Source organism: Mesoplodon bidens (genome assembly GCF_964165515.1).
Source record: "Mesoplodon bidens genome assembly, chromosome: 10".
Classification (NCBI taxonomy): Eukaryota; Metazoa; Chordata; class Mammalia; order Artiodactyla; family Ziphiidae; genus Mesoplodon; species Mesoplodon bidens.
Window position 1 is genome coordinate 86249889 of NC_138172.1, and position 23082 is coordinate 86272970.

A 23082-nucleotide genomic window follows, 5' to 3' on the forward strand; every position below is an offset into this window, starting at 1 on the left:
GTCCCTGGTGTGGACCTGGCTGGAATTAGATGAACAAGAAAATTGGCCCATTCTTCCAGGCTGTCTGCCCAAGCAGGCACCAAAAATTGGAACCACCGCCTCAGCTGGCCAAGCTGGTGCCTTTAAGTCTCTTCTGAGGAGGGAACTGTATTTCAATGCCAGTCTGTTCCTAAGAGTAATTTTGTTTTCTTGGGGATGTAGATGGACATAATTGGCTGAAAAATTAGGACGAGCTGACTGCCAAATTATGTTCCCACTCTCTACTACATAAAAATTTGAAAATAGCCAGCCCTTGGATTGTTATTCCAAGGAGCATATATAACATTTAACAGAGGTAAACCTTTTGTCTTTGCTCCATTGGCTTCTCTCTTCCTGAGTGGCTGGTGCAGAACTTTTTACCCTGGATTTCCACAAGGATGTGGGGGAAGTGAAGATCAGGTAGCTTCTGAGTGGCTGTCTGGCTCTGTGAAAAGTGTCTTCGTGTCATAGGCGACCGTACAAATACTTTATTGGCTTTATTCAAACCAGGCCAGAACTAGTTTTGAGGTTCTGTGATTCTGGAATGAATATTTTGATGTGACTTTCATGGGTGTTTAAGAGGCCTTAGTTCTTAACTGATGAATTTCTTTTTTTTCAGATTATTCTGTTCTCAGGTCAGTGTGAAATATGTGCTCCATGAGGTCCCTGAATCAGTTGGATGAGAGTCGGGTGGTTTTAAGTTGTTCTTGGTTTATTTGTATTTCACCTTGTAAGGACTCAGAAATATTCACTGTGAGTCATTGAAAGAAAGCTGTTTTGCAAATGGTATGTAACATGTCCGCTCTGGTTTTCTTGTTTTTCAGAGTGGAGTGTGTTCTATGTGACAACATTGGCTCTAACTCTTGTCGTGCTAACAGGGGGTTTAACTTGGCTTTGTATCTGCTGCTGCAAGAGGTACCTGGCACCCTTACTTATGTCTTTGAAATAAAGACGCAACATTGAAGGAGATAGGACAGTTTTAGCAGCTTTTGCTCGGGTTTGTGAAGCTGCTCAACTGTCTGACAGTCACTCTTTCTATGAAGAGAAACTCGACTTTAAAAGTACTTTATAATGCATTCTCCCCCACGAGGCTTATGTGCCTAGTTAAATAGAATAATACTAGAGACAGCTTTTTTTCACTGCAGCTCTCATATTTTCTAGAAGATTCAGTGATTCTGTATCAAATCTAATGCTCTTTTCTATCAGTCTCGCATTATGTTCACTAGAACAGTACCTAAGTGGCCTGACTAATCCACCCTTGGTAGAGAAAGGAGTTGTAGAAGTAGACCGATCCAAATGCTAGATTTACATTAGTTTACGTATGTGAAGCAACAATCTAATCCACCTGAATTCTATTTCGTAAATGCAAAACTTTAAGCGAAGTGAATACTATCACCAAAGAGGTTTTGCTTTAGATGTTTCCTTCTTTTTTCCCATGGAGCTGACCGCTGAGAAGCCCCAGAGCTGCCTACTTGTCCGAACCTTCCATAACCCCATGCTTGACCCTCTGTAAGGAGATTTGTAGGAACAGTGATGACTCAAGTCCTTAGAAGACAGCATTGGGTCCACTTTCCTATATGGAACTCTATAAATGCTCTCCAAAGGAGACATGATAAAAAAGAAATAATGGTTATACCATAATAGTTATTTTTCAGATATCACTTATCAATTTTTTTAGTTTTATTTGTGGTTATTTTCCCAAAGGTAGGACTGGTGAAAGAGAGCACAGGCACTGAGAGGCCTCCATCCCATTAAGTTTTCCCAGAACCATCTGGGATGATGGTCACCCTGCTGTGCTTGGCTTTAAAAATTCTGCAGCTTTGTGACATTTGTATAAAGTAGATGAGGATGATGGTGATTGACTGTGAGCATTTATTAGGTATTTGCCATCGTGATGAATGGTTCTAAGTGCTTTCTGTGTATTTTCTTATTTAGTCCTCCTATCAACCATATGAGAAAGGGACTATTCTTATTCCCATTTTACAGGTGGGAACATGGAATCACAGAGGTAAAAAAAATGATCTCAAAGTCACCCTGACAGTAAACCCAGGGTTAGAGGCCCATGCTGTTAATCACCAAGCTATCAGAAAACTGCCTTTGTTTGTTCTCTACATATCTTAACCATAGGGTTGATATGTAGTTTCAAATTATCCCCTGAAGCGTAGGATGAGGTACATAGGATCAGCCCAGTTGTTTTTATGTGTTGACTGAGTTATTGCTTATTCCTTTGGGGGAATTTATTATAATTTCTATTGTTTGTTTTCTCTGACTGCCAGTTACATCATCTTTTCATTCCTGCATCTTTGGACATCTCAGCATAATATAGGTTCAGGGGAAAGGTCCCTGGCACCTCAGCCTGGGGATTGGGTGAGAGCCTGCAGTTAGGAGGGTGATGGCAGTATGGCCGTTCTTACTCTGACGTGTGTTTCTTCATGATGCATGATGTACCTCAGACTCACCAAACTCAGATCTGGCTGTGTATGCATATCCTTAATAAAAGATGCCAATTAATAGAATGTAATCAATTCTAAAGGCAAAACATTTCCTTTGGTGTCCTCCACGTGTTTTAAATCCTGGATCCTAGTTACCCTTTCTGAGAATCTGAGTTGACCTTTCCTTTGTTCTTTTCAGACGAAAAAGGACTAAAATAAGGAAAAAAACAAAGTACACAATCCTGGATAACATGGATGACCAGGAAAGAATGGAGCTGAGGCCCAAATATGGTAAGGAAGCCTCCAAGATGATTTCCTGGTGCCTTTCCATTATTTGATCCAGGTGTCTGAGAGTCACCGTAGGTGAAGGGAGAACAGCAGGCTGGAGTGGGTGCTTTAACCAGGGAGGAAGAGCGAGGCTGGGATTCTGTGAAGAAAATCAACCTACTTCAGTCCCGGGGCTATGCTACCTGGGAGGCAATAGTTGTATTATACACGTAATGAAATCTTGGCAAAGTGCTTTGAGGCATGAATGGGTGAGGGATAGGAAATGCCTATTATTGGTCGAACCAAATGACCCCAGGAATAAGACTGCTTTTCAAACAGGTGTCCCCAGTGCCTGGCTTTTCTCTACTCATGGTTGGAGGGTGGGGCCTATGGTGCTGTTTCACCCTGGCTCATCTCTGAATGCTGTGCCCTTTAGGTCTGCCACACACAAAATGCCGCAAAATAACATTTGGACTTCAAAACCAAACATTTTTCAGCATCTGCATTAGCTAATCAGCCATGTGTATAGATGGACACAAAAGCTTTTACAAACAATTGACTTTGTTCACAGCATGAATTGATCCCCATGCTGAGAGCTACCTCTTGCCCACCTCAGTTAACTCTCTGATTCTCACTTATTAACTCTTGGAGACTAAAGGAGCCTTCTCTGGCCCTCTGAGGCTGCTTAGCACTGATTCTATGGACTTGTCATAATTCTGGATTGATGACTAAATTGATTCTTACAGAGGGCCATAATCACTTTCGAAGCTGTGAGATGCAGAACGTTGTCCACGGCAAATGTCATGTATCTACCCTCTGCACAGACCCTGAGTTAGGCCCTGGAGATGGGGAGGAGAATGAAGCACAGGGCCTGCCTTGGGGCGCTCAGAGCCCAGGGGAGGATAATTACACCAGAGTCAGGGTCCTACAGAAGCCGGACGATGCCCTGTAGGAACATAGGGGCCAGGATGACTGAGCATGTATGGAGAGTGTGGTTCGGGCCTTTGGCAGGGGAGGCTTCTCAGGAAATCCACATCATAGCGTGCATTTATCAAGTGCTCACCATCTGTATTACATAACTAATATCAGAGGTGTTATAAAGAGACTTTGTACCTGAGACCTCAAAGTGCTTCTGGGTGCATTGTCTCACCCACCTGCCTCCTAAAATGCACTCCCCCTCTGGCAGTGCTGTTTCTACTCACAGCCCCCCTGGGCTCCTCATTACCAGACTCTAAACCTCAGGCACTGGTGCTTGGTCCAGGATGCCTCGTCCCCACTCCAGCCACTCCGTCTTGCCTAATCTCTTGCCCTCTTTCCTCATCGTTCTCACCACCACCCTAGTTCAGACCCTTGTGATCTCACCTGTGGGCTAATAGTAACAACAGTCATAGTTAGCAGGTACTTAATGTTTAATATGTAGGAGGTACCATTCTATGCACTTTACCACTGAATTCCAATCCTGCCAACAGCTCTACGATTATCCCCATTTTACAGAAAAGGAAACTGAGGCACAGAAAAGTTTAGCAACTTGCCCAAGTAACAGAGCTAGTAGGCGCCAAAGGCAGCGGGGACAGGCCGTCTGCTCCAGAGCCTGGACTCCCTTCCTCTGTGCTGTGCTGCTCCATGTGTGTGGCTGGCTCTCCAGCTACTCCTGTTTCTTCCTTCTGTCCTGCCACTGGGTTTTAGTAATATCTTAAAACAACATTTTAATCGTGTCACTCCTTTGCTAGTAGGACAAAGTCCAAGCTTCATGGCTTCCCTTGGATTCATGTGCTTTTCTATGAGGTCCCAGCCTCTTTTTTTTTTTTTTTTTTTTTTTTTTTTGCATTTCCTACGTGAATCATTTGCTCCAGACTGCTTCCTGCAAGTATTTCTGGATGCCTCTGCATACTCCATGCTCCTCCACCGTCCTCCTGTCCAAACCCTTCACTCTCTTCAAATCCCATCCTGTGTGAACCATCCCTGAAGCTTATAAGTGTGCACTTATCCCTTCTTGATTCATGTAAAATTTATTTTTAAAACTTTCTTGCCTGTCATGAACCCTCATCTCGTCTTTGTCTTACATCCTTAGCTAGACACTATAAATTCTTTGAGAGCAGGGGTCACATACCTGTCCCTTCTCTTATTTTAACTCCCAGCAATCAAATATTCTACTAAAAATATTTGAGGGGAACAAGTGGTAAAATCATAACGGTTTTCATTTATTGGGTGCTTACTAAGTGGTAAATGCCGGCAGGAGCTTTACATGCACGAGTTCATTTAACCCTCACCATAAACCCGTGGAGTAGATGCTTTGTTATCTCCTAATTTAATAGATGAGGAGACTGAAAGCCCAGAGAGGTTAGGTACCTTGCCCAGGGTCACACAGCTGGTGAGTGACAAAGCTTGGGCTCAAGCTCAGCAGTGATTCCAAAGCCCCTGTTAATACTCACTAGGAAACCCCAACCACCTGCTGCGTTGTAAGTGATTGTTTTGCATGTGCAGAGCGCATGACTCGGTGCATGGGACCAGAATGATGGGCACCTGAGAGGGAAAATGACCTTCCCCCCAAGATGCATCTGTCTGCTTCTCCCTAGGTATTAAGCACCGAAGCACAGAACACAACTCCAGCCTGATGGTGTCTGAGTCTGAGTTTGACAGTGATCAGGACACGATCTTCAGCCGAGAGAGGATGGAGCGAGGGAATCCAAAGGTTTCCATGAATGGATCCATCAGAAACGGAGCTTCCTTCAACTATTGCTCAAAGGACAGATAATGGAGCAGTGGTGAAATGGAAGGACGCCCACAGGAATCCTTTAATCCAGGACAGTCAATGGGAGTTAAAAACAAAACTAACTCTTGTTAGAATAGCGTGTTCCCATCCTTTCACACTGGGCTAGAGGTGTGTCCCCATATTTTAAAAGACCTGTCTTCCTGGGGTTTTTGAGACACAAACCAAAACAAAAACATAGCTCTTTTAACTGAGATGCTTGTTACTGGGAATAAAGGTTGGGTAAGACGCTAAGGTATATACTTAGAAGAGGTTTGTGTTTTTGTAGCTGGCACAATGTTATGTTCCTGTGTTAAGAGAAAGACGAACCTGTTTCTACCTGCAGACACTTGCAGAAGATGAGTTCAACATGATGTAAAGAGGGCCAATTTCTCTTAGGAGCTGTGATTGCCTTTAAAGACGACTTTTCAAGCGTGGTTTCTGTCGTAGGACCCTTGGAGTCCGAGGGCTGTGTGTCTATATATATATATATATATATATATATATATATATATATATACTTTATCTGAGGAATGGGTTGTCCTCTGTCCAGCAAGTTTTCTGTGCTGAAGAGACACCCATACAGAGCCCAGCTTCCTGTTTTCGCTCCTTCGCTACGGCCAACCGCCATTTCTGTGCTTTCTCTACAGAGCTGCTCTTGGAAGTACGAGAGCTAAATAAGAATTGTATTCCGAGGACTGGAGGCAACAGAGAGGAAGGTGGGGTTTGCTGACGTGTAGGTTGAAGATTGAAGGTAGCATTTTAGCATGTTTCACCTTTTCTTTCTCTGAGAAAAACAAGCCACACTGAGGCCTCTCTCAGCCCCAGTTTACATGAAACACAAGAAAAGTGATTATTAATTCCTTAGACATTTATTGAGTATGTGCTATAGGCCATGCACTTGGACCTCTATCAGTAGGAATAAAGACTCAGCAACCTGGTAATATATACAGTCGGGCCTCCGTGTCCATGGATGCAGGACCCATAGGGATGTGGGCCCCATGGATGCAGAGGTGGGAGGGTGGGGGAGGGCCGACTGTATTCCCAAACTCTGAAATACAATCAGTCTTAATGAGGATGGTGTGCTTATGATACTCGGCCCCTACAGGAACTTTCCCTAATAACTTGACATAGATATCCACTTCATATGTTTAAAAATATATTAAACCATTTTCTACTAAATATCTTATTTTAAATATATGAAAAAAAAAATTAAAGCATCGCCAACCACAGAGCAGCACCCCAGAGAAAGGACTTGGAGTTCATTGTAGCCTGACAAGTTGGTGAGCTGATGACCGTTCCCCATCTGCCTGGGGTCCTGAGGCTGGGGGCCTGGGTGGTGCCCTTGGCATTCTTTGTGGAGAGATTAGAATGAGAGGTGGGGCCCGTCACAGACAAGCGTGACCACACCTAAGCAATATTCTGTTGCACAAGCTTCTGTCACACTAGGGGAAAACTAGGATTGCTTAGCTATGACTAAGTGGAGAAGCAAAGTGATTAAACTGTCAGGTTTAAATCATCAGGACAGGACAATAGAGAAAACAGTTCCCAGGGGCCTTTGAAAAACATTAAGCTTTCCGGTGCTTTTGTTCTTGCTGCTAATATTCATCCTCATGAGACCGCCTTATTTTTAATTATTCTGCTTTGTAGGGAATGGCAAAAAAAAAAAAGTAAAAAGCACAGGAGTGTGATTTTATTTTTAAAATAATTTCTCTGCTTATGTCTACACTTTCTGTGTATCCAGCCAGTTCAATACTATCGATGGTGTTAGAAGGAAAATGTGATGCTTTTTACATGAATATTTAGCTTCATACACTTAAAATCTGCCCTACCCAGTGGCCAGGGTTATATTATTTTTGTGCACAACTGGAAGTTTCTAGCACAGAGGATGGCAGCCTAAATATGAGGTCAGTAGAGCACAGTGATGGAGAAGGGAGTGATCATCTGTTAAGTGCTATGCACATAATACACGTATTTTACATACGCCATTGACCCTTACAGTCATCCTGGAAAAGTAGATACTCTTCTTGTGTTGCACATAATGAAGGCCCAGAGAGTTTCAGTAACTTGCTCAAGGTCACGGCCAATTAGTGGTGGATCTAGGAATCGAATGCAAATTTTGTAAGCTGCAAAGTCCATGCTGTCCACCCTCCTCCCCTACACAAAGAACTCCCACCTCCAACTGTTGGAGGGCAAATTCTGGTGGACCTTTTGAACCACTTGGAAGTTTTGTTCCTAGGACCAAGAATTCCCTTTGTGAAGAAAGCAAAAGACAAAGGGAGAGAAGCCTGCCTCATCTCTTCGGTTGGATCACCCCGGGGCCACCCCTCCAGGTCACTCCTCCTTTTCTGTCTCCAGCCCCGCTGGTCTGATCTTTCCACCACAGATGGATTTTGAATCTATGGTGGAGCAGAAATAAAGACCACACCAGTGATCAGAAAGTGGGTGGGTCCTCTCGTTAGCAGAGCAGCAGAGCGTGAGGTGGAATGGCAGCCAACATTCTTCTCTTGTGCACTTTGCATTAAGGGTCTTGGGAAGATGAAGCCCACTAGTAGCTCAGGATAGATGAGAAAAGCAGGGCCCGAGAATGTGGGAGAGGGCATTGGTGGGGCTCACAGGCTGACGAGGTTCTTAGCTGCTTTGGCTGAAGTCTTGGTTTTATTTTTTTAATGTTATCTTTTCCCCATGTATTGACAACGTATCATTTCCAATATAACACTATTAAACATATATGCTAATCTGAATAAAGGTGTCTAGTCTCTGTAATGCCTCCTTGTTGTTGTGGAGGATGGGAATACTTACTCTTTATGCTTCTGTGTGGAGGGGTTTCCCTGGAGTAGGGGGCAGCAGGCTGGCCCACGACCTGGTTTTGTGTAGCCGGTGGAGCTAGGAATGGTTCTTACATTTTCAAATGGTTGAAAAAAAATATCATATTCTGTGACAGGTGAAGCTTACATGGAATTCAGATGTCAGTGTCCATAAATAAAGTCTTACTAGAACACAGGCACACTCATTCATTCCTTTGTGCTACAACAATAGAGGTGAGTAGTTTCAACAGAGACTGTGTCTCAAGCCTAAAATATTTACTATCTGAACCCTCACAGAAAAAATTTGCTGGAGCCTAGAGTAGCACCCCTGGCTCCCTCCGCCCCATGGGGGACAGGATTTGGGGAGGCACTGAGAGTGCTCAGTGCTGCCTGTTTTCTCTCCCCTGCTTAGATTCGGCTGCCTACCGGCTGTCAAAAGAGTACATTCCCCTGGTTTCTCTGACATTAATGGGTAGTCTACCCTTTGCTGGAAAATGCCTTCAGTTGGGGGAGGTGCAAATTAGATTAAGGTGTGTGTGTGCTTAAACTACATCCCCTAATCTAGTTTCCATCATCCGTATGACTCTTGCATGGAAAAATTGGTGAAATTGGTATAAAGATTGTATGAACGGTGTGTATTTCCTGGTTTTGATATTGTGTTAGTTATGTAAGATGTTAAGCTCTGGGGGAAGCTAGGTGAAGGGTACACAGGAATCTATTACTTTCGCAACTTCCTGTAAACTTAAAATTACCCTGTGCCCTCTGTATCCGCAGATTCAGAACCGCGGATTCGAAGGCCCGACTGTACGGTACTATTTTACATCAGGGACTTGAGCATGGGTGGCTTTTGGGATCCATGGGGGTACTGGAACCAATCTCCCACGGATACTGAGGGACGATACAGTTTTATTTTATTTTATTATTATTTTATTTTTTTATTTTATTTTTAAATACAGTGTTTTTAAATACTGTATTTAAAAATAAAAAGTCAAAAGATTTTGAGGGGAAACATACAGATTCATGATTAATCGCAAAACACTAGAAGCGTTTCCATTAGTCGGGAACAAGTTTTTAAAAAAGGCAAAACCATCATTTCTCCTACTAAATGGTCCATAGAGCCTCCTTTTTTGAGATGAGCTTAGCGAACAGCCAAGCTTCCTTTATTTGAAGCCTACATGGTGAGAGTTACTACCTCTGTTCTCCTGAAGATGAGCCCAGAGTTGCAGTGCTGAGTCTTGGCACAACAGGAAAAAGCACATAGCCTTATATAATCTGACAGAACATTTGAAAAAACATCCTTGTCCACTAAACCGCCGGGACAGTGGTGTTGCCTGTGGTCTAAATTGTGGCTACTCCTTCCTGGCTAGCTGATAAAATGGATGGATTATAGGTAAATTTACAGACCACCAATTTCCAAATCCATTTCCACTAATTTATAAATAGCACACAAATAGAATATCCCTGTAGCCTTTCAACACTCAGACCATGCAGGACCTGTTCTTTTTCCAGGCAGGTTTCCCACACTTGACAAATGAAAACCAAACTAATTTGCTTTTTAAATTTGTTGCAAGCTAAGTCAGAGATAAAGCAGCTGTAACAGGTGAAAATTTCTTGTTAGAAATAGTAGGAAGATGAAAATACACTTGCTTCTAAGCAGAGGCCTAGGCCAAGCATTGAGCAAACCCACAAATTGAGAGTATAAAAAATGAACAGAAACTTCAAGTAAATAGAGCCGGGCGACCAGAAGGCGGAGCTCTCACACCCTGTGATGATAGTAAAGCCCAACAGGAAGAAGGAAGACTTCTCTTCCCTGGTAAGGACTCAGCCAATGAAAAGTCACGAAGTTTTTAATGAGAACCCTCCCAACGTCCCTTTCCTCCCTATAAAAGTGTTCTTCCCTTGCTGGGCAGGGGCTTGCAAGCGGCTCGCCGTGGCCGCAGGCACTGTGTTGTATTTCTCTGCCGATACCGAACAAACCCATCTTTGCTGGAGAAATATCTGGGAGTCTATTTGTTTCAAGTCAACAAGAGGTAAGTGGATCGTTTCTCCTGGTAACAAAGTAATTTTAAAAATCAAAAGCAGGTTAAGAGAAATGAATGACAAAGGGAGATGTGTATTCTTTCTTCCAGAGAAAACCTTACCTTTGTTCAAGGCCTACTGATACAATTTGGATTCAGTGAGGCCACGTGAAATTTCTTAGAATATAAATGAACACTGGATGAAAATACAAGATATACTGTTTAAATAATTAACAGTGATTATATCTGAATGGCAGGGTTTCAGGAATGTCTTCCTCATAATATTTCTGTATCCAAAAAGCCCAACCTTTGAAAAAAGTACATAGTGGATAACAGTGGCACATGTAGAGGAGAGAAGCTGGTGAATTTGAGAAAGCTGGAGGCTACTCCTTTCTTAGGCAACCACACCCGCAAACCAGGTAAATTCTCAATTTAGTTCAGCAAACATTTAATGAGCGCGAACCATACGACAGGCCTGTTACCAAGTCTAAGCTTGTACTGCTCACTGCACAACAGGCCAATAATCAAGAGACAAGGAATAGCGACTTTATTCAGAAAGCCAGCAAACTGAGAAGAACAGGCCCCAAAGAACCATCTTGCCTGAGTTAGAATGCAGGCTTCTTTTATACTAAAAGGGGAGGGAGTAAAATCAAACATTTCCTGGTTCGGGTCTGCCTCTGTAGGGTATATGTTAATTTTTTCCTCCTTGCAGTCATTCACAGGTGGGCCTGGTCAGGATGTTTTCTGTGAGCTAAACAAAGGTATTTTAGCTTAATGCTCATTACCTGGGAAGCAGGGTTCCCAGAGATGGGCCGTTATGTATAGTTTAAGCTTATAGGCAACATCCCTTTAGTGATTAACTTGTAATAGAATGCAAAATGTTCTTCCCTGTTACAGGCAGTCCTGTAGGAAAGTGCTAGGGTACCAAATTTCCCAGGCAGGTTCCCTGCCCAAGAGATTCACACACTAGTCAAGGGAGCACCATTTATACATGTAGGAGAGGAAAAATAATTTTCCCTCTACCTTTCTGAGTTCTTGGCTGAGACCACTGCAATGAAAGTTTAACAAGAGAAAGACAAACAGAAGTTTATTAACATGTACATCTCATGTAAACATGGGACACACTCGGAGAAATGAGTAACTTGAAGAGGTGGCTTAAAACTTCAGCTGACAGAGCATTTCTACAAAGAACAACAAACCTCTGGAGAAATGACAGGACAGAGGAAAGCAGCTGTAGGCTTTCAAGGGCGGAGATAAAAGCTAGTTAGTAAAATTTGTTATTTAGATTCCAGGCTGATTGGGCCTGAAGTTGTCTCTGGGAATTAACCTTTGTCCTTCCCTCCTGATGCGGGGAAGGGAGCACCTTTATAAATCTGTATCCTGCTTTTAGGCAAATGGAGGGGGAAGGAAAGAGAGGGCTTTTCTTGTATCTGCTTCTTAATTGCCTTCAGCTCACAAAAAACCTATGCCAAAGTGGCATCTTTTGGGGTGGCATGTCCTGAACTCCTACAGTCTTATTTTGGGGTGGCATACCTATCCAAACTGGTCTCATAATCTCCAAAGTAAACTCAAATGATGAACTGGCAAGAAAAAAACCCACAAACCAGAAACTTTGACATAAAAAGAGGAAATTCTGTTAATTCAACCTTTATTAGTTACACACGCACAACTCTGCTGACAAGACATTGACACACACATACAATGATCAAAAACTGGAAAAATGAATTATGTGCACGTTTAAAAAACAAAATATTTCCACACTTCCAACTACATTTATTCCCAAGTTTTATCCCATAAAATACAGCACACAAAAAATCACAGCATAAATGTCATTCAAGTAAAATGCTATCTACCATAGCTGCTCGCGAGCAGTTAAAACCCTGGGCTCCAGCCTTCCGAGAAGGCAGTCATGTGGCACAGTTTAAAGTTAATGATTCAAGTGTACAATAAAATAGTTATTTGCATTGTGCTTCTGATCTTTACTTTCACTGAGGCTTTACATAAAAATAAAGGTAGATGAACCAGCGCTTGACATAAAGTTGTATTTAAAAGCTACTCAAATGGATAAAGATAACAGGTACAGAGGAGCTTTTTAAATGAGAATCCCTGCACAGCTGGGGAACGTAAATCGAGAAGTGTTGTTTTCAAGGCCAATAGACTCCCATTCTCTGGGTAATTTCATATGACTTATGGAATAATTGCTGGGAAGTTCTTGGTGAGAATTCACTGGAGCAAGGCCCAGAAAAGTATTTTTTACACAGTAGGTGTTCAATAAAATGATATAATGCCTCATAAACGGGGGAAGGTCAATATCTCCCTCTTGGTTTAGATCAGGGGTTGGCAAATTATTTCTGTAAAAAGCCAAAGAGTAAATACTTTAGGCTTTGTGGGCAATACTGTCTGTGCTGCAGATACTCAACTTTGCCAAGAAAGTAGCCATAGATCATACATGGTAAATGAATGGATGTGGCTGGGTTCCAATAAAATTTTATTTCTGGACACTGAAATCTGAATTTCACAAAATTTTCACATGTCATGAAATACTATTCTTTTGATTTTTTTCCCCAACCACTCCTTTGGGAATATAAAAACCGTACTTAGCTCTGCGTTGTACAAAAGCAGACGGCAGGCCAGATTTGGGCTGTGAGCCAACCCCTGGTTTAATGGTCCTTTTCTATTTCATATTATAACATACATTAAAAAAAAATCCATCACATATGGTTACCTTATTGAAAAATAGCCCCCAAAATGTTCATTTAAAAATACTTCTCGGGCTTCCCTGGTGGCGCAGTGGTTGAGAGTCCGCCTGCCGATGCAGGGGACACAGGTTCGTGCCCGGTCCGGGAAGATCCCACATGTCGCGGAGCGGCTGGGCCCGTGAGCCATGGCCGCTGAGCCTGCGCATCCGGAGCCTGTGCTCCGCGACGGGAGAGGCCACAACAGTGAGAGGCCCGCGTACCGGAAAAAAAAAAAAAAAGTAAAAAAAAATACTTCTCTGTTTTCCCCACAACCCAGAACAATTTTACTAACAGTAAGCTATTTCCTTTTCAAATTATTTTAATTCCAAAATTAATCAAAGATATTGGAATGAGTGTCTGGCCCTCAATTTATGTACCTGGTGAGCCAAATATGCTAGAAAACTCAAAATCTGCCACCCAGCCAAGACATTCACTGATTTACAAAGTTACAAATGTAGCTGAATATATTCCTCCAAACATTTCAAGCACCAGTATTCCAGACTTCTAAAAGCTAGTGTTAGAGCATTTTTATTGTTAATAGCAAACAGATGGACACACCCAAATATTAAGTAATTAGGGTGTTACATAAAACCACCCTAAAACTAAAAAGTAGAAATTCACTGTCAATACGATGCGTACGTGATTCTGGACAGGGTCTGAGCAATGCATGTTACCAGGAGGTGGATTTCAGCTCATTCCTTATTGGGCCTTAGGGGAGATGGCTGATGTAACCCAGGGCAAACACAAGGCAGCTCCAGGCTAGCCGTGGTACTTTTGCGCACAGGGACATCTCAGACCTTTAGCTATTCAGCTCCCCATGGCTCAGTGAGGGACGCTACATCCCAGCTGGGTCCAGGAGTGACTACCTCTAGCACTAGTTTCATTCATGTTTTCCTTCTGCTCCCCAGAATATCCACAGAATGTCAGTGGGGTGTGCACACAGGGAGAGTGGAAAAGGAGGTGCCTCATCCTTGTCTGTTCTACCAGGAACAGCTTTTATTCCTTTTCCTTGTATATCAGGCCAGACGGAGACATGATACAGAAAAGCCTAGTGTTTTTTGTTTGTTTGTTTGTTTGTTTTGCGGTACGTGGGCCTCTCACCGTTGTGGCCTCTCCCGTTGCGGATCACAGGCTCCGGACGCGCAGGCTCAGCGGCCATGGCTCACAGGCCCAGCCGCTCCGCGGCATGTGGGATCTTCCCGGACCGGGGCACGAACCCGTGTCCCTTGCATCGGCAGGCGGACCCTCAACCACTGCGCCACCAGGGAGGCCCCCTAGTGTGTTTTTAATCAGAGTTTTCCTTTCAGAGTGACAGGAAACAGTGGTCATAGGGTTTTTTTGTTTTTGTTTTTTAAATGATGAACTATAAAAACTCTTATTGGATAAAAGGTGCCTGAAGGGCAAAACCTCATGCCTCTTCCAACTGGCAATTATGGAAATTCTTTTTCCTTTTGGGACTATTGTCATGAAAGTGCTTTCGCTCTTTTGCAGGTGAAGGAGCAGCACTTCCTAAGAACTGAAATAGCAGGCTGCAGGTGATGAGCCCTCACTCAGGCTCAGGTGCTGGGCAGGTGGGTACCAACCTCCGCTCACCTTGCCAAGCCACTGCCAGACACCCAAGCGGGGCTGGGAGGTGCTGCTCATAATAATGACGACTCCTGCACTTACACTGAATTTTTACTTTTTGGCAAACGCTTTCACTTTCTCTGAGGCTCACAGTAGCCCATGGAGCTAAATAAGGCATGTATAGAATCTCCACTCTCCTGAGGGATGGGGGGGGGCAGCGAGGGGTTGAATGGCACATCCATGGAGACAAAGCCAGGCCAGGCCATTACCTGTGGGCCATCCATCCCACCAAGCTGCTGCTGCTGTGCTTTATGCTTAGGCTCATTTCCTAACGGAAACAACATGACATGGAAAACAGCACAGAAATGAAAAAACCTTTAAGCAGTTAATTTAGGACCATGGAGACTTCAATTTAAAAAATGGTCAAAAAAGGGAGAGGGGTTCCTTCATGTCTCAAAGAAACACAGGCAATTCTGTGCTATTTCTGAAGTCTTAAAAAAATGAGTGGTTCAGCCTCTGCAGCAACACCCCGGAATACCCAGCAAGTGTCTTTAGTGCGCCCAGGCAGTGATCCAGCCGTGACCATGGGGCTGCGGGGGCCGGCTGGCCTCACGCTGCACTTTGCTCTAAGGCAGAGGGGGTTGTGATGGGGTCCAGGGCTTCATTCTATAAACCCTACGCTGGTTCTCAGGGAGTCTGCGGCCTCAGGCGCATGGCATATATTGGTCCCTAGTTAGGTAGGGGGAGGGGGAGGATTTGCATCTGTTTAAGATTATGAAGATTGGATGAGCTTTAAAAAATTCCTAATTCAGGGGCTTCCCTGGTGGCGCAGTGGTTGAGAATCCGCCTGCCGATGCAAGGGACACTGGGTTCGTGCCCCGGTCTGGGAAGATCCCACATGCCGCAGAGCGGCTGGGCCCGTGAGCCATGGCCGCTGAGCCTGCGCGTCCGGAGCCTGTGCTCCGCAACGGGAGAGGCCACAACAGTGAGAGGCCCACATACCGCATTTAAAAAAAAAAAAAAAAAAAAAAATTGACCTTACTAAAATTTGACCTCTAGATAACAAATTAAAAAAAAAAATCCTAATTCAGATACCCTATGGGCTTATTTAAAATAATGGATGGCATGTCCCCATACCTGTGGTGAAGCTTCCTTTTTTATTTTTTAAAGAACTAAAGAATCCTATAAGCCTCCAAAGCACACGTACTTGAGCTCCAGGTACTCATCAATGCCATACTTGGAGCCCTCTCGCCCAAGGCCCGACTGCTTCACGCCACCGAAAGGGCACTCCACGGAGGAGATCAGTCCTTCGTTGACGCCGACCATGCCGACTTCTAGCCGCTCCGCCACCCTCCAGATCTGGGCTGGGTCTTGAGAGTAAAAATAACCTGTGATGGGGATAAAGGACATGGATGTAGAATGGTCATTAAAGCCAGTGGTCCCCAACCTTTTTGGCACCGGGGACTGGTTTCATGGAAGACTGTTTCTCCATGGACAGCAGGGGGAGACAGTTCAGGCAGTAATGCGAGCGGGCGGGGTGGGGGAGTGACGGGAACCGGCAGATGAAGCTTCCCTCGCTCGCCCGCCGCTCACCACCTGCTGTGTGGCCCGGTTCCTAATGGGCCGCGGACCCGTACCGGTCTGTGGCCCTGGGGGTTGGGGACCCCTGATTAAAGACATCATGTCCACAGCTGAGGATGCCACGGATGACCATCTGCCTAGTCATGCGGGCCGGGAACCCTCCCTGCTCCCATGTGGAGCCCCGAGGTGGTCCTGTGCACGTCTTCATCTCAAAACCTTTGGAAATCATCTTTCTGCTTCTGTTCCACTCTCACTAGCGCTCTCACCGTCTCCTATCAGGACTGTAACAGTAATGAATGCAGCTTCTGTGGCCTCCTGTTCAGAGCATCCTGCACACGTCAGTCAGATTATCCACGTGATATTTTTAACCCCAAACCTTCCAGTGACTCCTTGTTACCTATAAATAAGGTTAAATTCTGGTGGGTATTTGAACTCTCCCTAACGTGGTTTCAGTCAACATTTTCAGCTTTATCTTCCACTATTCCAGGCACCAACCACTGTCACCAAACTTGTCCACCCAGTCCTCTTTGTCTTATCTTACTTCACTTCTTAACACCCCTGGTCCCCCTCTGCCCAGAATCTCTCTCCTCCAATCTCTGCACAACCAGAATCCTGCCCATCTTTGATGACCTGGTTCGGAGTGTGGCTTCCTCCACCATCCATCCCATCGAGAAGGGACGGAAGGAATACCAGACTCAGCGTTATGGAGGCACTTGTGCACACCTTACTCCAGCGTTAGGCTCTCTGAGTAGGGGCAGACTCAGTCTCAGCAGCAAAGTAAGGGACCCTACAGTGTGCACGGCCTTCCTCTGGTTATCAGCAGTTCTCTTCCACCCAGAGGGGAAGCTCCAATAGAGCACAGCTGTATCTTGTATCTTCGTCAGCACTTCATTCACTCTGGATGCTAAATACAGATTGGTTGATTGCATTTTTTTAATGCCTTATTTTTTTTTAACAAAGTCATTTATTTATTGTTGGCTGCGTTGGGTCTTCATTGCTGCACTCGGGCTTTCTCTAGTTGTGGCAAGCGGGGGCTACTCTTCGTTGCAGTGTGTGGGCTTCTCATTGCGGTGGCTTCTCTTGTTGTGGAGCACGGGCTCTAGGTGCGTGGGCTTCAGTAGTTGTGGCATGCGGGCTCAGCAGTTGTGGCGCGCGGGCTCAGTAGTTGTGGCGCACAAGCTTAGTTGCTCTGCAGCATGTGGGATCTTCCTGGACTAGGGCTCACACCTGTGTCCCCTGCATTGACAGGCAGACTCTTCACCAGTGCGCCACCAGGGAAGCCCTTGTTGAGTGCATTTATGCACATATAATTTTGTCAGGGTCATAGGGTACATTCTGTGGCCACCTTGTCCATGTCCAAACTGAAGGAACGGCAGCTACCCTGTGAGGCTCCCTCTGCCTGTGCTGCCTTCACTTCCTTCATTGCCCCTGATGCTCTCTGTGAGGTCGGGCGCTATCTCTTCTGTTCAGGCTTCCAGGAGCCACACAAAATGGGAGGAAGAGCCCTTGGAATTTCCAGGCATTGAGCCTCTGGGAACATGGGACTTACAGGGTGCATGTGATTCTCCACCTGATACCAGGCACTGCTTCTTCTCCCACGACCATACCCAGCTCCAACCAGGGAGCCCCCATCCTGCATCCGGGAACGAGGCAAAAGAACATGGACTTGCACAAGCCCACCCTCGCCCCTGGGAAAGCAATGAAACACATGCTCCAATGAAGTTGCCTTCTCAAAACCCAGGGTGACGTTTAACAGGCCACCCTGGCATCAGCTGGAGAAGTGATTATGACAGCTACCGAGCGAGGACGGATGCCTACCTGCCAGCCCGACGTCGGCCACGTTAGCGATCGCCACTGCCTCCTCCTCTGTATCAAACCTGCCAAAGTCAAGGTGGGTCATCAGCAAAATCCCTAAGGGGAGAGTAAGGAAAACCAGCTGATTTCCTCCTGATTTGTTTCCCAAATAAGGGCGAGGGGTTAACCAGAGCTTTGCAGAGAGTCCAGAGGAAAACATCACTCACTGCAGCCATGCAGAGTTCAAGGCTAGCGAGCTCGGATCAACACCAGTTCATCTCCTCTAGGAGATCGGGAGGCACACAGGGAACTGCGGAGTATTGAGAATGTCAAACAAAACGCCTTAAGAAAAGGATGACGGCTCTTGCTACCTACTAAGAAGACTAATATGTACCGATCGGACTTCCCTGGTGGTCCAGTGGTTGGGACTCCACGCTTTCACTGCTGTGGCCCCGGGTTCAATCCCTGGTTGGGGAACTGGGATCCCGCAAGCCACAAGCCGGGGCCGGGAAAAAAAAAAACAAAATAGAAATGTACCGATCATAACAACTACTTTAGAAGCAGCCATAATGTAGGAGAAGGAAAACATCCAGAGGCCACTGGGGCCCAGGGCTCTAGTGTCGGCCCCACCACTTATGCTCTGAACAGTGTGACGGTGCTGGGGGTCTGTTCCCCTTGGCAATGAGACTGCTAGTATGGAAGCCTTATGCAGTCTCTTCGAGCTTTATCATCGTATTTCTGGAACAACATTTCAGAGGTCTTTTTCTGTTGCCCCAGAACTGTAACTGGGGGCAAAACATTGTCTGAATCCCAGTTCCTCAATTCAGAGGTGCAGCAGCAGTGGCAGGCAGCCAGCCAGCCCTCTGAAGGCACCGGGCAGAGCTGGTGGACCCCAGTCGATGCAAGAGGACGCTTGGGAGAGAAGAGAGCGCTCTGGGGGAGGGCAGGTCAAGGAGGGTGACCCCAAGAGAATTATTTGTTCCGAGGATGACCAGCTGTGTCTCCCAGGGCTTGGCTCTCCACCTGTACAGAGCAAGCCATTCTATCCGCCAGAGAACAGAAAACGGGGCATCACCCATGTCCTCACTGCCCACCTGTCCCTCGAAAATGCAGCCATCGGGACTTCCCTGGTGGCACAGTGGATAAGACTCTGAGCTCCCGATGCAGGGGGCCCGGGTTCGAGCCCTGGCCAGGGAACAAGATCCCATATGCGTGCCACAATTAAGGAGCCCACGTGCCGCAACTAAGGAGCCCTGGAGCCACTAAGACCCAGTGCAACCAAATAAATAAATAAATAAAAAGAAAATGCAGTCATCACATTATCAGTTGTGACATCCTTGAGGATTTTCACCTTTCTGTGCTAATATGGGTGGTGCTCCCACCGCCCTGTGTCCCAGAAGAAGTGTGAGACTAGAGACCCCTATAACAACTGTGTCCCCCTCCCTGACCTAATGCTTTATTTACACAACAACAACCATAATGACATCAGGCAATGTGCTAAGTGCTTTACGTACATTATGTCATTTAAACCTTACATCTGTCCTGTGAGGCAGGTACTAGTTTTAATTCCTTTTCCCATTGAGGACCCTGAGGCTCAGAGAAGTTAACTTGTTCAAGGGGACACAGGTATGAAGTAGCAAAGCCTGAAACTACACCCAACTCAACTCCAAAGCCTGCATTCCTAACCACTGCATCCTTTCGGAAAATGTCAAGTTCATACTCCAGGTAAAAAAATTTTATTAAAACAAAGATGAAAGTTCTCCAAGTGGTTCATTTCCCCAATGTCAGATTAATCTATAAATTTCATTAGCAATAGAAGAGAGAAATATTTGGAGAAATAATGACCAAGAATTTCCCAGGACTAAACAAACACTTTAGACATTAAAGAAAGACATTAGGACCTCTGACTGAAAAAGCTCACAGTGTGCCATACCCAAGCTACCATGGTAAAATTTAAGGACGTCAAAGGCCGTGAGAAATTTTAAAAGTCTCTAAAGAGAAAAAGCATATCCCTTCACAGGAGTAAGAACCAGGTATCAGCTTTCTCAGTGACAACCCTGGAAGTAAGCAGACCAAGGTGTGACATCTTCAAAGTGCTGAAGCTAGAATTTTATGCAGGTAAATTATTATTTACTTGTGACTGTGAGATAAAAGGTCACCTAAGAACACACAGTTCCTTTCCCACAGACACCCTTGAGAGAACTCTTAAAGGATGTACTTCATTACAAAGAAAAATGAGTTCAGCAGAAAGCAAGAGAGCAAAGTAGAGAATTTGGTAAATTTTGTGGTCTAAAGAGGCAATAATAGAAACAAAATTTTTTTAATGTTACGTTGAACTCAGTGCTTCCACTGATACAACCCTGCTCTCGACTTCAGCCCATCCCCCACCCAGGCCTCAAACGACACATGAACTGGATTTCTCTCCGGGTTTCCTTTTCCTTTCCTATCCTTTCTCCTATCTTCTGACCCGCCGGATGACCTTACTTGATAACGGGTGCCACAGGCCCAAAAGTCTCTTCCTGAGAGCAGAGCATGTCTCGGGTGACGTTGCTGAGCAGGGTGGGCTCGAAGAAATTTTTTCCAACTTGATGTCGCTTCCCGCCTGTCACAACGGTGGCCCCTTTGGAAATGGCATCACTCACATGTTTCTCTACCTGTGTGAAGAGAAAAAGAAGAGCCCTTGGGAAAGGTGGTCGAGGATACTCAGGAAACGTTTAAACTGCAGAAAACTGTAACTGCGTTTCTTTCTTTTTCAAATAGGTTAATGTACCCTGGTCCCTTCTGGGTAGAAAGAACCAAATACACAGAGGTACAGAGGCAAGAGGGCACATGGTGTGTACCATGCTGTCTCCTCCCAGCTCTGTGATTTTCTGGCTGTTTGCTCTTACAGTTTGTCTAACGGTCTAATATACATATGCCCATGTCTTTGCAGGCCTGATGCTCAGCTGTCTTCCTGGGATTTGTTCTCATCTCCTTCCTGGGTTAGTTCCAGGCTCTTGGATCCCATGTTGTTCTCCTCCCTGGATTTCACTTTCATTTTGTTCTAATACATTCTCCTCGAGTAGTTGTTTCAGAAAAGGTGCACTGAAAATGGTTTACCTTCAGAGTTTTCTGACATGGCATGTCTGGTGTTTTACCTTGCATTGGTTGGTGATGGAATTTGGACCCAAAGTAGTTTTCCTTCAGAACGTTGAGTGCAGGTTCGATCCCTGATCAGGGAACTTAGATCCCACATGCCAGCAGCGTAGCCAAAAAAAAAAAAAAAAAAAAATCACTCCTTTGTGGGTTTGTGGTAGCTTTTTCCGCCTCTGGAAGCTTCTTGAATATTCTGGTATGTTCCTGACATTCTAAAATTTTAATGAAACATATCTGGGTTTTTCTTTTTATTATTCTACTTGGCAATTGACGACGTCTTTCAATTTTGAAGAATTGTTATTTTCCCCCAGCTCTGAGAAGTTTTCCTCTAGTATTTGATAATCCTATTTCTTCCATCTCATGTCTTTCTTTCTAGAGTTCCTATTACTAAAATGGATACACCCCTCACCTCAGATCGATTTCTTTGTGCATTCCTGCCATATTTTTCATCTCTTTGTCTTTTGCTATAAATTCTAAGAGCTCTCCTCGATTTTGTCTTCCATCTTCATTACTGAGGTTTTTTGTTTATTTTTGTTTTTGCGGTACGTGGGCCCCTCAGTGTTGTGGCCTCTCCCGTTGCATAGCACAGGCTCCGGATGCGCAGGCTCACGGGCCTAGCCGCTCTGCAGCATGTGGGATCCTCCCGGACCAGGGCACGAACCCGTGTCCCCTGCATCGGCAGGTGGACTCTCAACCACTGTACCACCAGGGAAGCCCCATTACTGAGTTTTAAAAAGATTTTGACCACCATGTTTTCAATTTCTAAAAGTTCTTTCTAGGAGTTCCCTGGTGGCCTAGTGGTTAGGATTCCAGGCCTTCACTGCTGTGGCCTGGGTTCAATCCCTGGTCAGAGAACTGAGATCCCACAAGCTGTGCGGCACAGCCAAATAAATAAATAAAAACGTTCTTTCGGGCTTCCCTGGTGGCGCAGTGGTTGAGAGTCCGCCTGCCGATGCAGGGGACACGGGTTCGTGCCCTGGTCCGGGAAGATCCCACATGCCGCAGAGCGGCTGGGTCTGTGAGCCTGCGCATCCGGAGCCTGTGCTCCACAACGGGAGAGGCCACAACAGTGAGAGGCCTGCGTACCGCAAAAAAAAAAAAAACCCCAAAACAAAAAACGTTCTTTCTTTTCTCATTGCTTCATTTTCATAGAACCTGCTTCTGTTTTATAGATGTACTATCTTCTCAGAACTCTTGGAGAATACTATTAGGTTCCTCGAAAAAATCCTGTCTGTTCACAGAGTCATCTCCTTCCTTGAGGGTCAACTGTTCTGTTTGTTCTTGACCCTCCTCTGATGTGCTATGGGTTTTCCTCTAGGGCTGTCATGATTCTTGGTTGTTCATCTTTCTAATGAAGGATGGGGTTGGTTAATTTCAACGGGTGACATGGGTGACCTCTGCTGTTTCCAGTCTCTTCCCCGAACGAGAGGGACAGCGCCAAGCTTGGGTTTATCTCACTTGGCCGGCTTCACTTTAGGGGTGGCCCCACCTGAGCAAAGGGCAAAGGCAAGGGAGCCCCTCTCTGGCGTGCCTACCCTCACCCCTCAAGCTGTACTCCTCCTAGGCTGGCTGCTCTATTTCTGCAGAGGCCTTTTCCTGCCCAGAGCAAACGCCTCTGTTAGGTTGTATGTGTTGGTGGTGGGTGGAGGGAAATGACCCAGAAAACTGTGCAGAAGTAGAACCAATTAGCACTATTTCTCCCCTCCTCCCACTGCTACCCTCTACCCCAGCCATTTCTAGGAAAGCTCCATCCTAGAAATGACACCCATTTCCTCTGCAGGCTTCCCCTGGGCCTGTCTCATCTGTTAACACGATCCCTGCTGCCTTCCAGAAGTTCATCACAATCCATGGTCCACTGGAGTCTCCCCCAGCCTCCCATTCTCAGCGGAATATGCTGTAGGATTTCAGAAGAGATAAATATAGGCTTGGGCACAGTCTGCCATCGAGATTCACCCTTTGAAATCCTTACCCCTTCCA

At 45.3% G+C, this 23082-nt stretch overlaps 3 protein-coding genes across 3 annotated transcripts in view; 2 read left to right on the plus strand and 1 right to left on the minus strand.

Annotated features, from left to right (window-relative positions):
• KIAA0319 overlaps nucleotides 1-5964 on the plus strand; it is a 71363-nt gene extending 65399 nt beyond the window's left edge. The window contains exons 20-22 of the mRNA XM_081245384.1: nucleotides 843-933; nucleotides 2650-2741; nucleotides 5294-5964. Coding sequence (XP_081101510.1) covers nucleotides 843-933; nucleotides 2650-2741; nucleotides 5294-5472 — 362 coding nt within the window. The 3' untranslated portion in view covers nucleotides 5473-5964. The remainder of the gene's footprint in view (nucleotides 1-842; nucleotides 934-2649; nucleotides 2742-5293) is intronic.
• A 4231-nt stretch (nucleotides 5965-10195) lies between these two features.
• GPLD1 (glycosylphosphatidylinositol specific phospholipase D1) overlaps nucleotides 10196-23082 on the plus strand; it is an 87634-nt gene continuing 74747 nt past the window's right edge. The window contains exons 1-2 of the mRNA XM_081247414.1: nucleotides 10196-10303; nucleotides 14521-14600. The gene's annotated coding sequence lies outside the window, so the exon portion shown is untranslated. The remainder of the gene's footprint in view (nucleotides 10304-14520; nucleotides 14601-23082) is intronic.
• ALDH5A1 (aldehyde dehydrogenase 5 family member A1) overlaps nucleotides 15411-23082 on the minus strand; it is a 28068-nt gene continuing 20396 nt past the window's right edge. Inside the window, exons 8-10 of the mRNA XM_081245510.1 lie at nucleotides 20455-20624; nucleotides 17995-18053; nucleotides 15411-15983 (exon numbers count right to left, since the gene is read on the minus strand). Coding sequence (XP_081101636.1) covers nucleotides 15778-15983; nucleotides 17995-18053; nucleotides 20455-20624 — 435 coding nt within the window. The 3' untranslated portion in view covers nucleotides 15411-15777. The remainder of the gene's footprint in view (nucleotides 15984-17994; nucleotides 18054-20454; nucleotides 20625-23082) is intronic.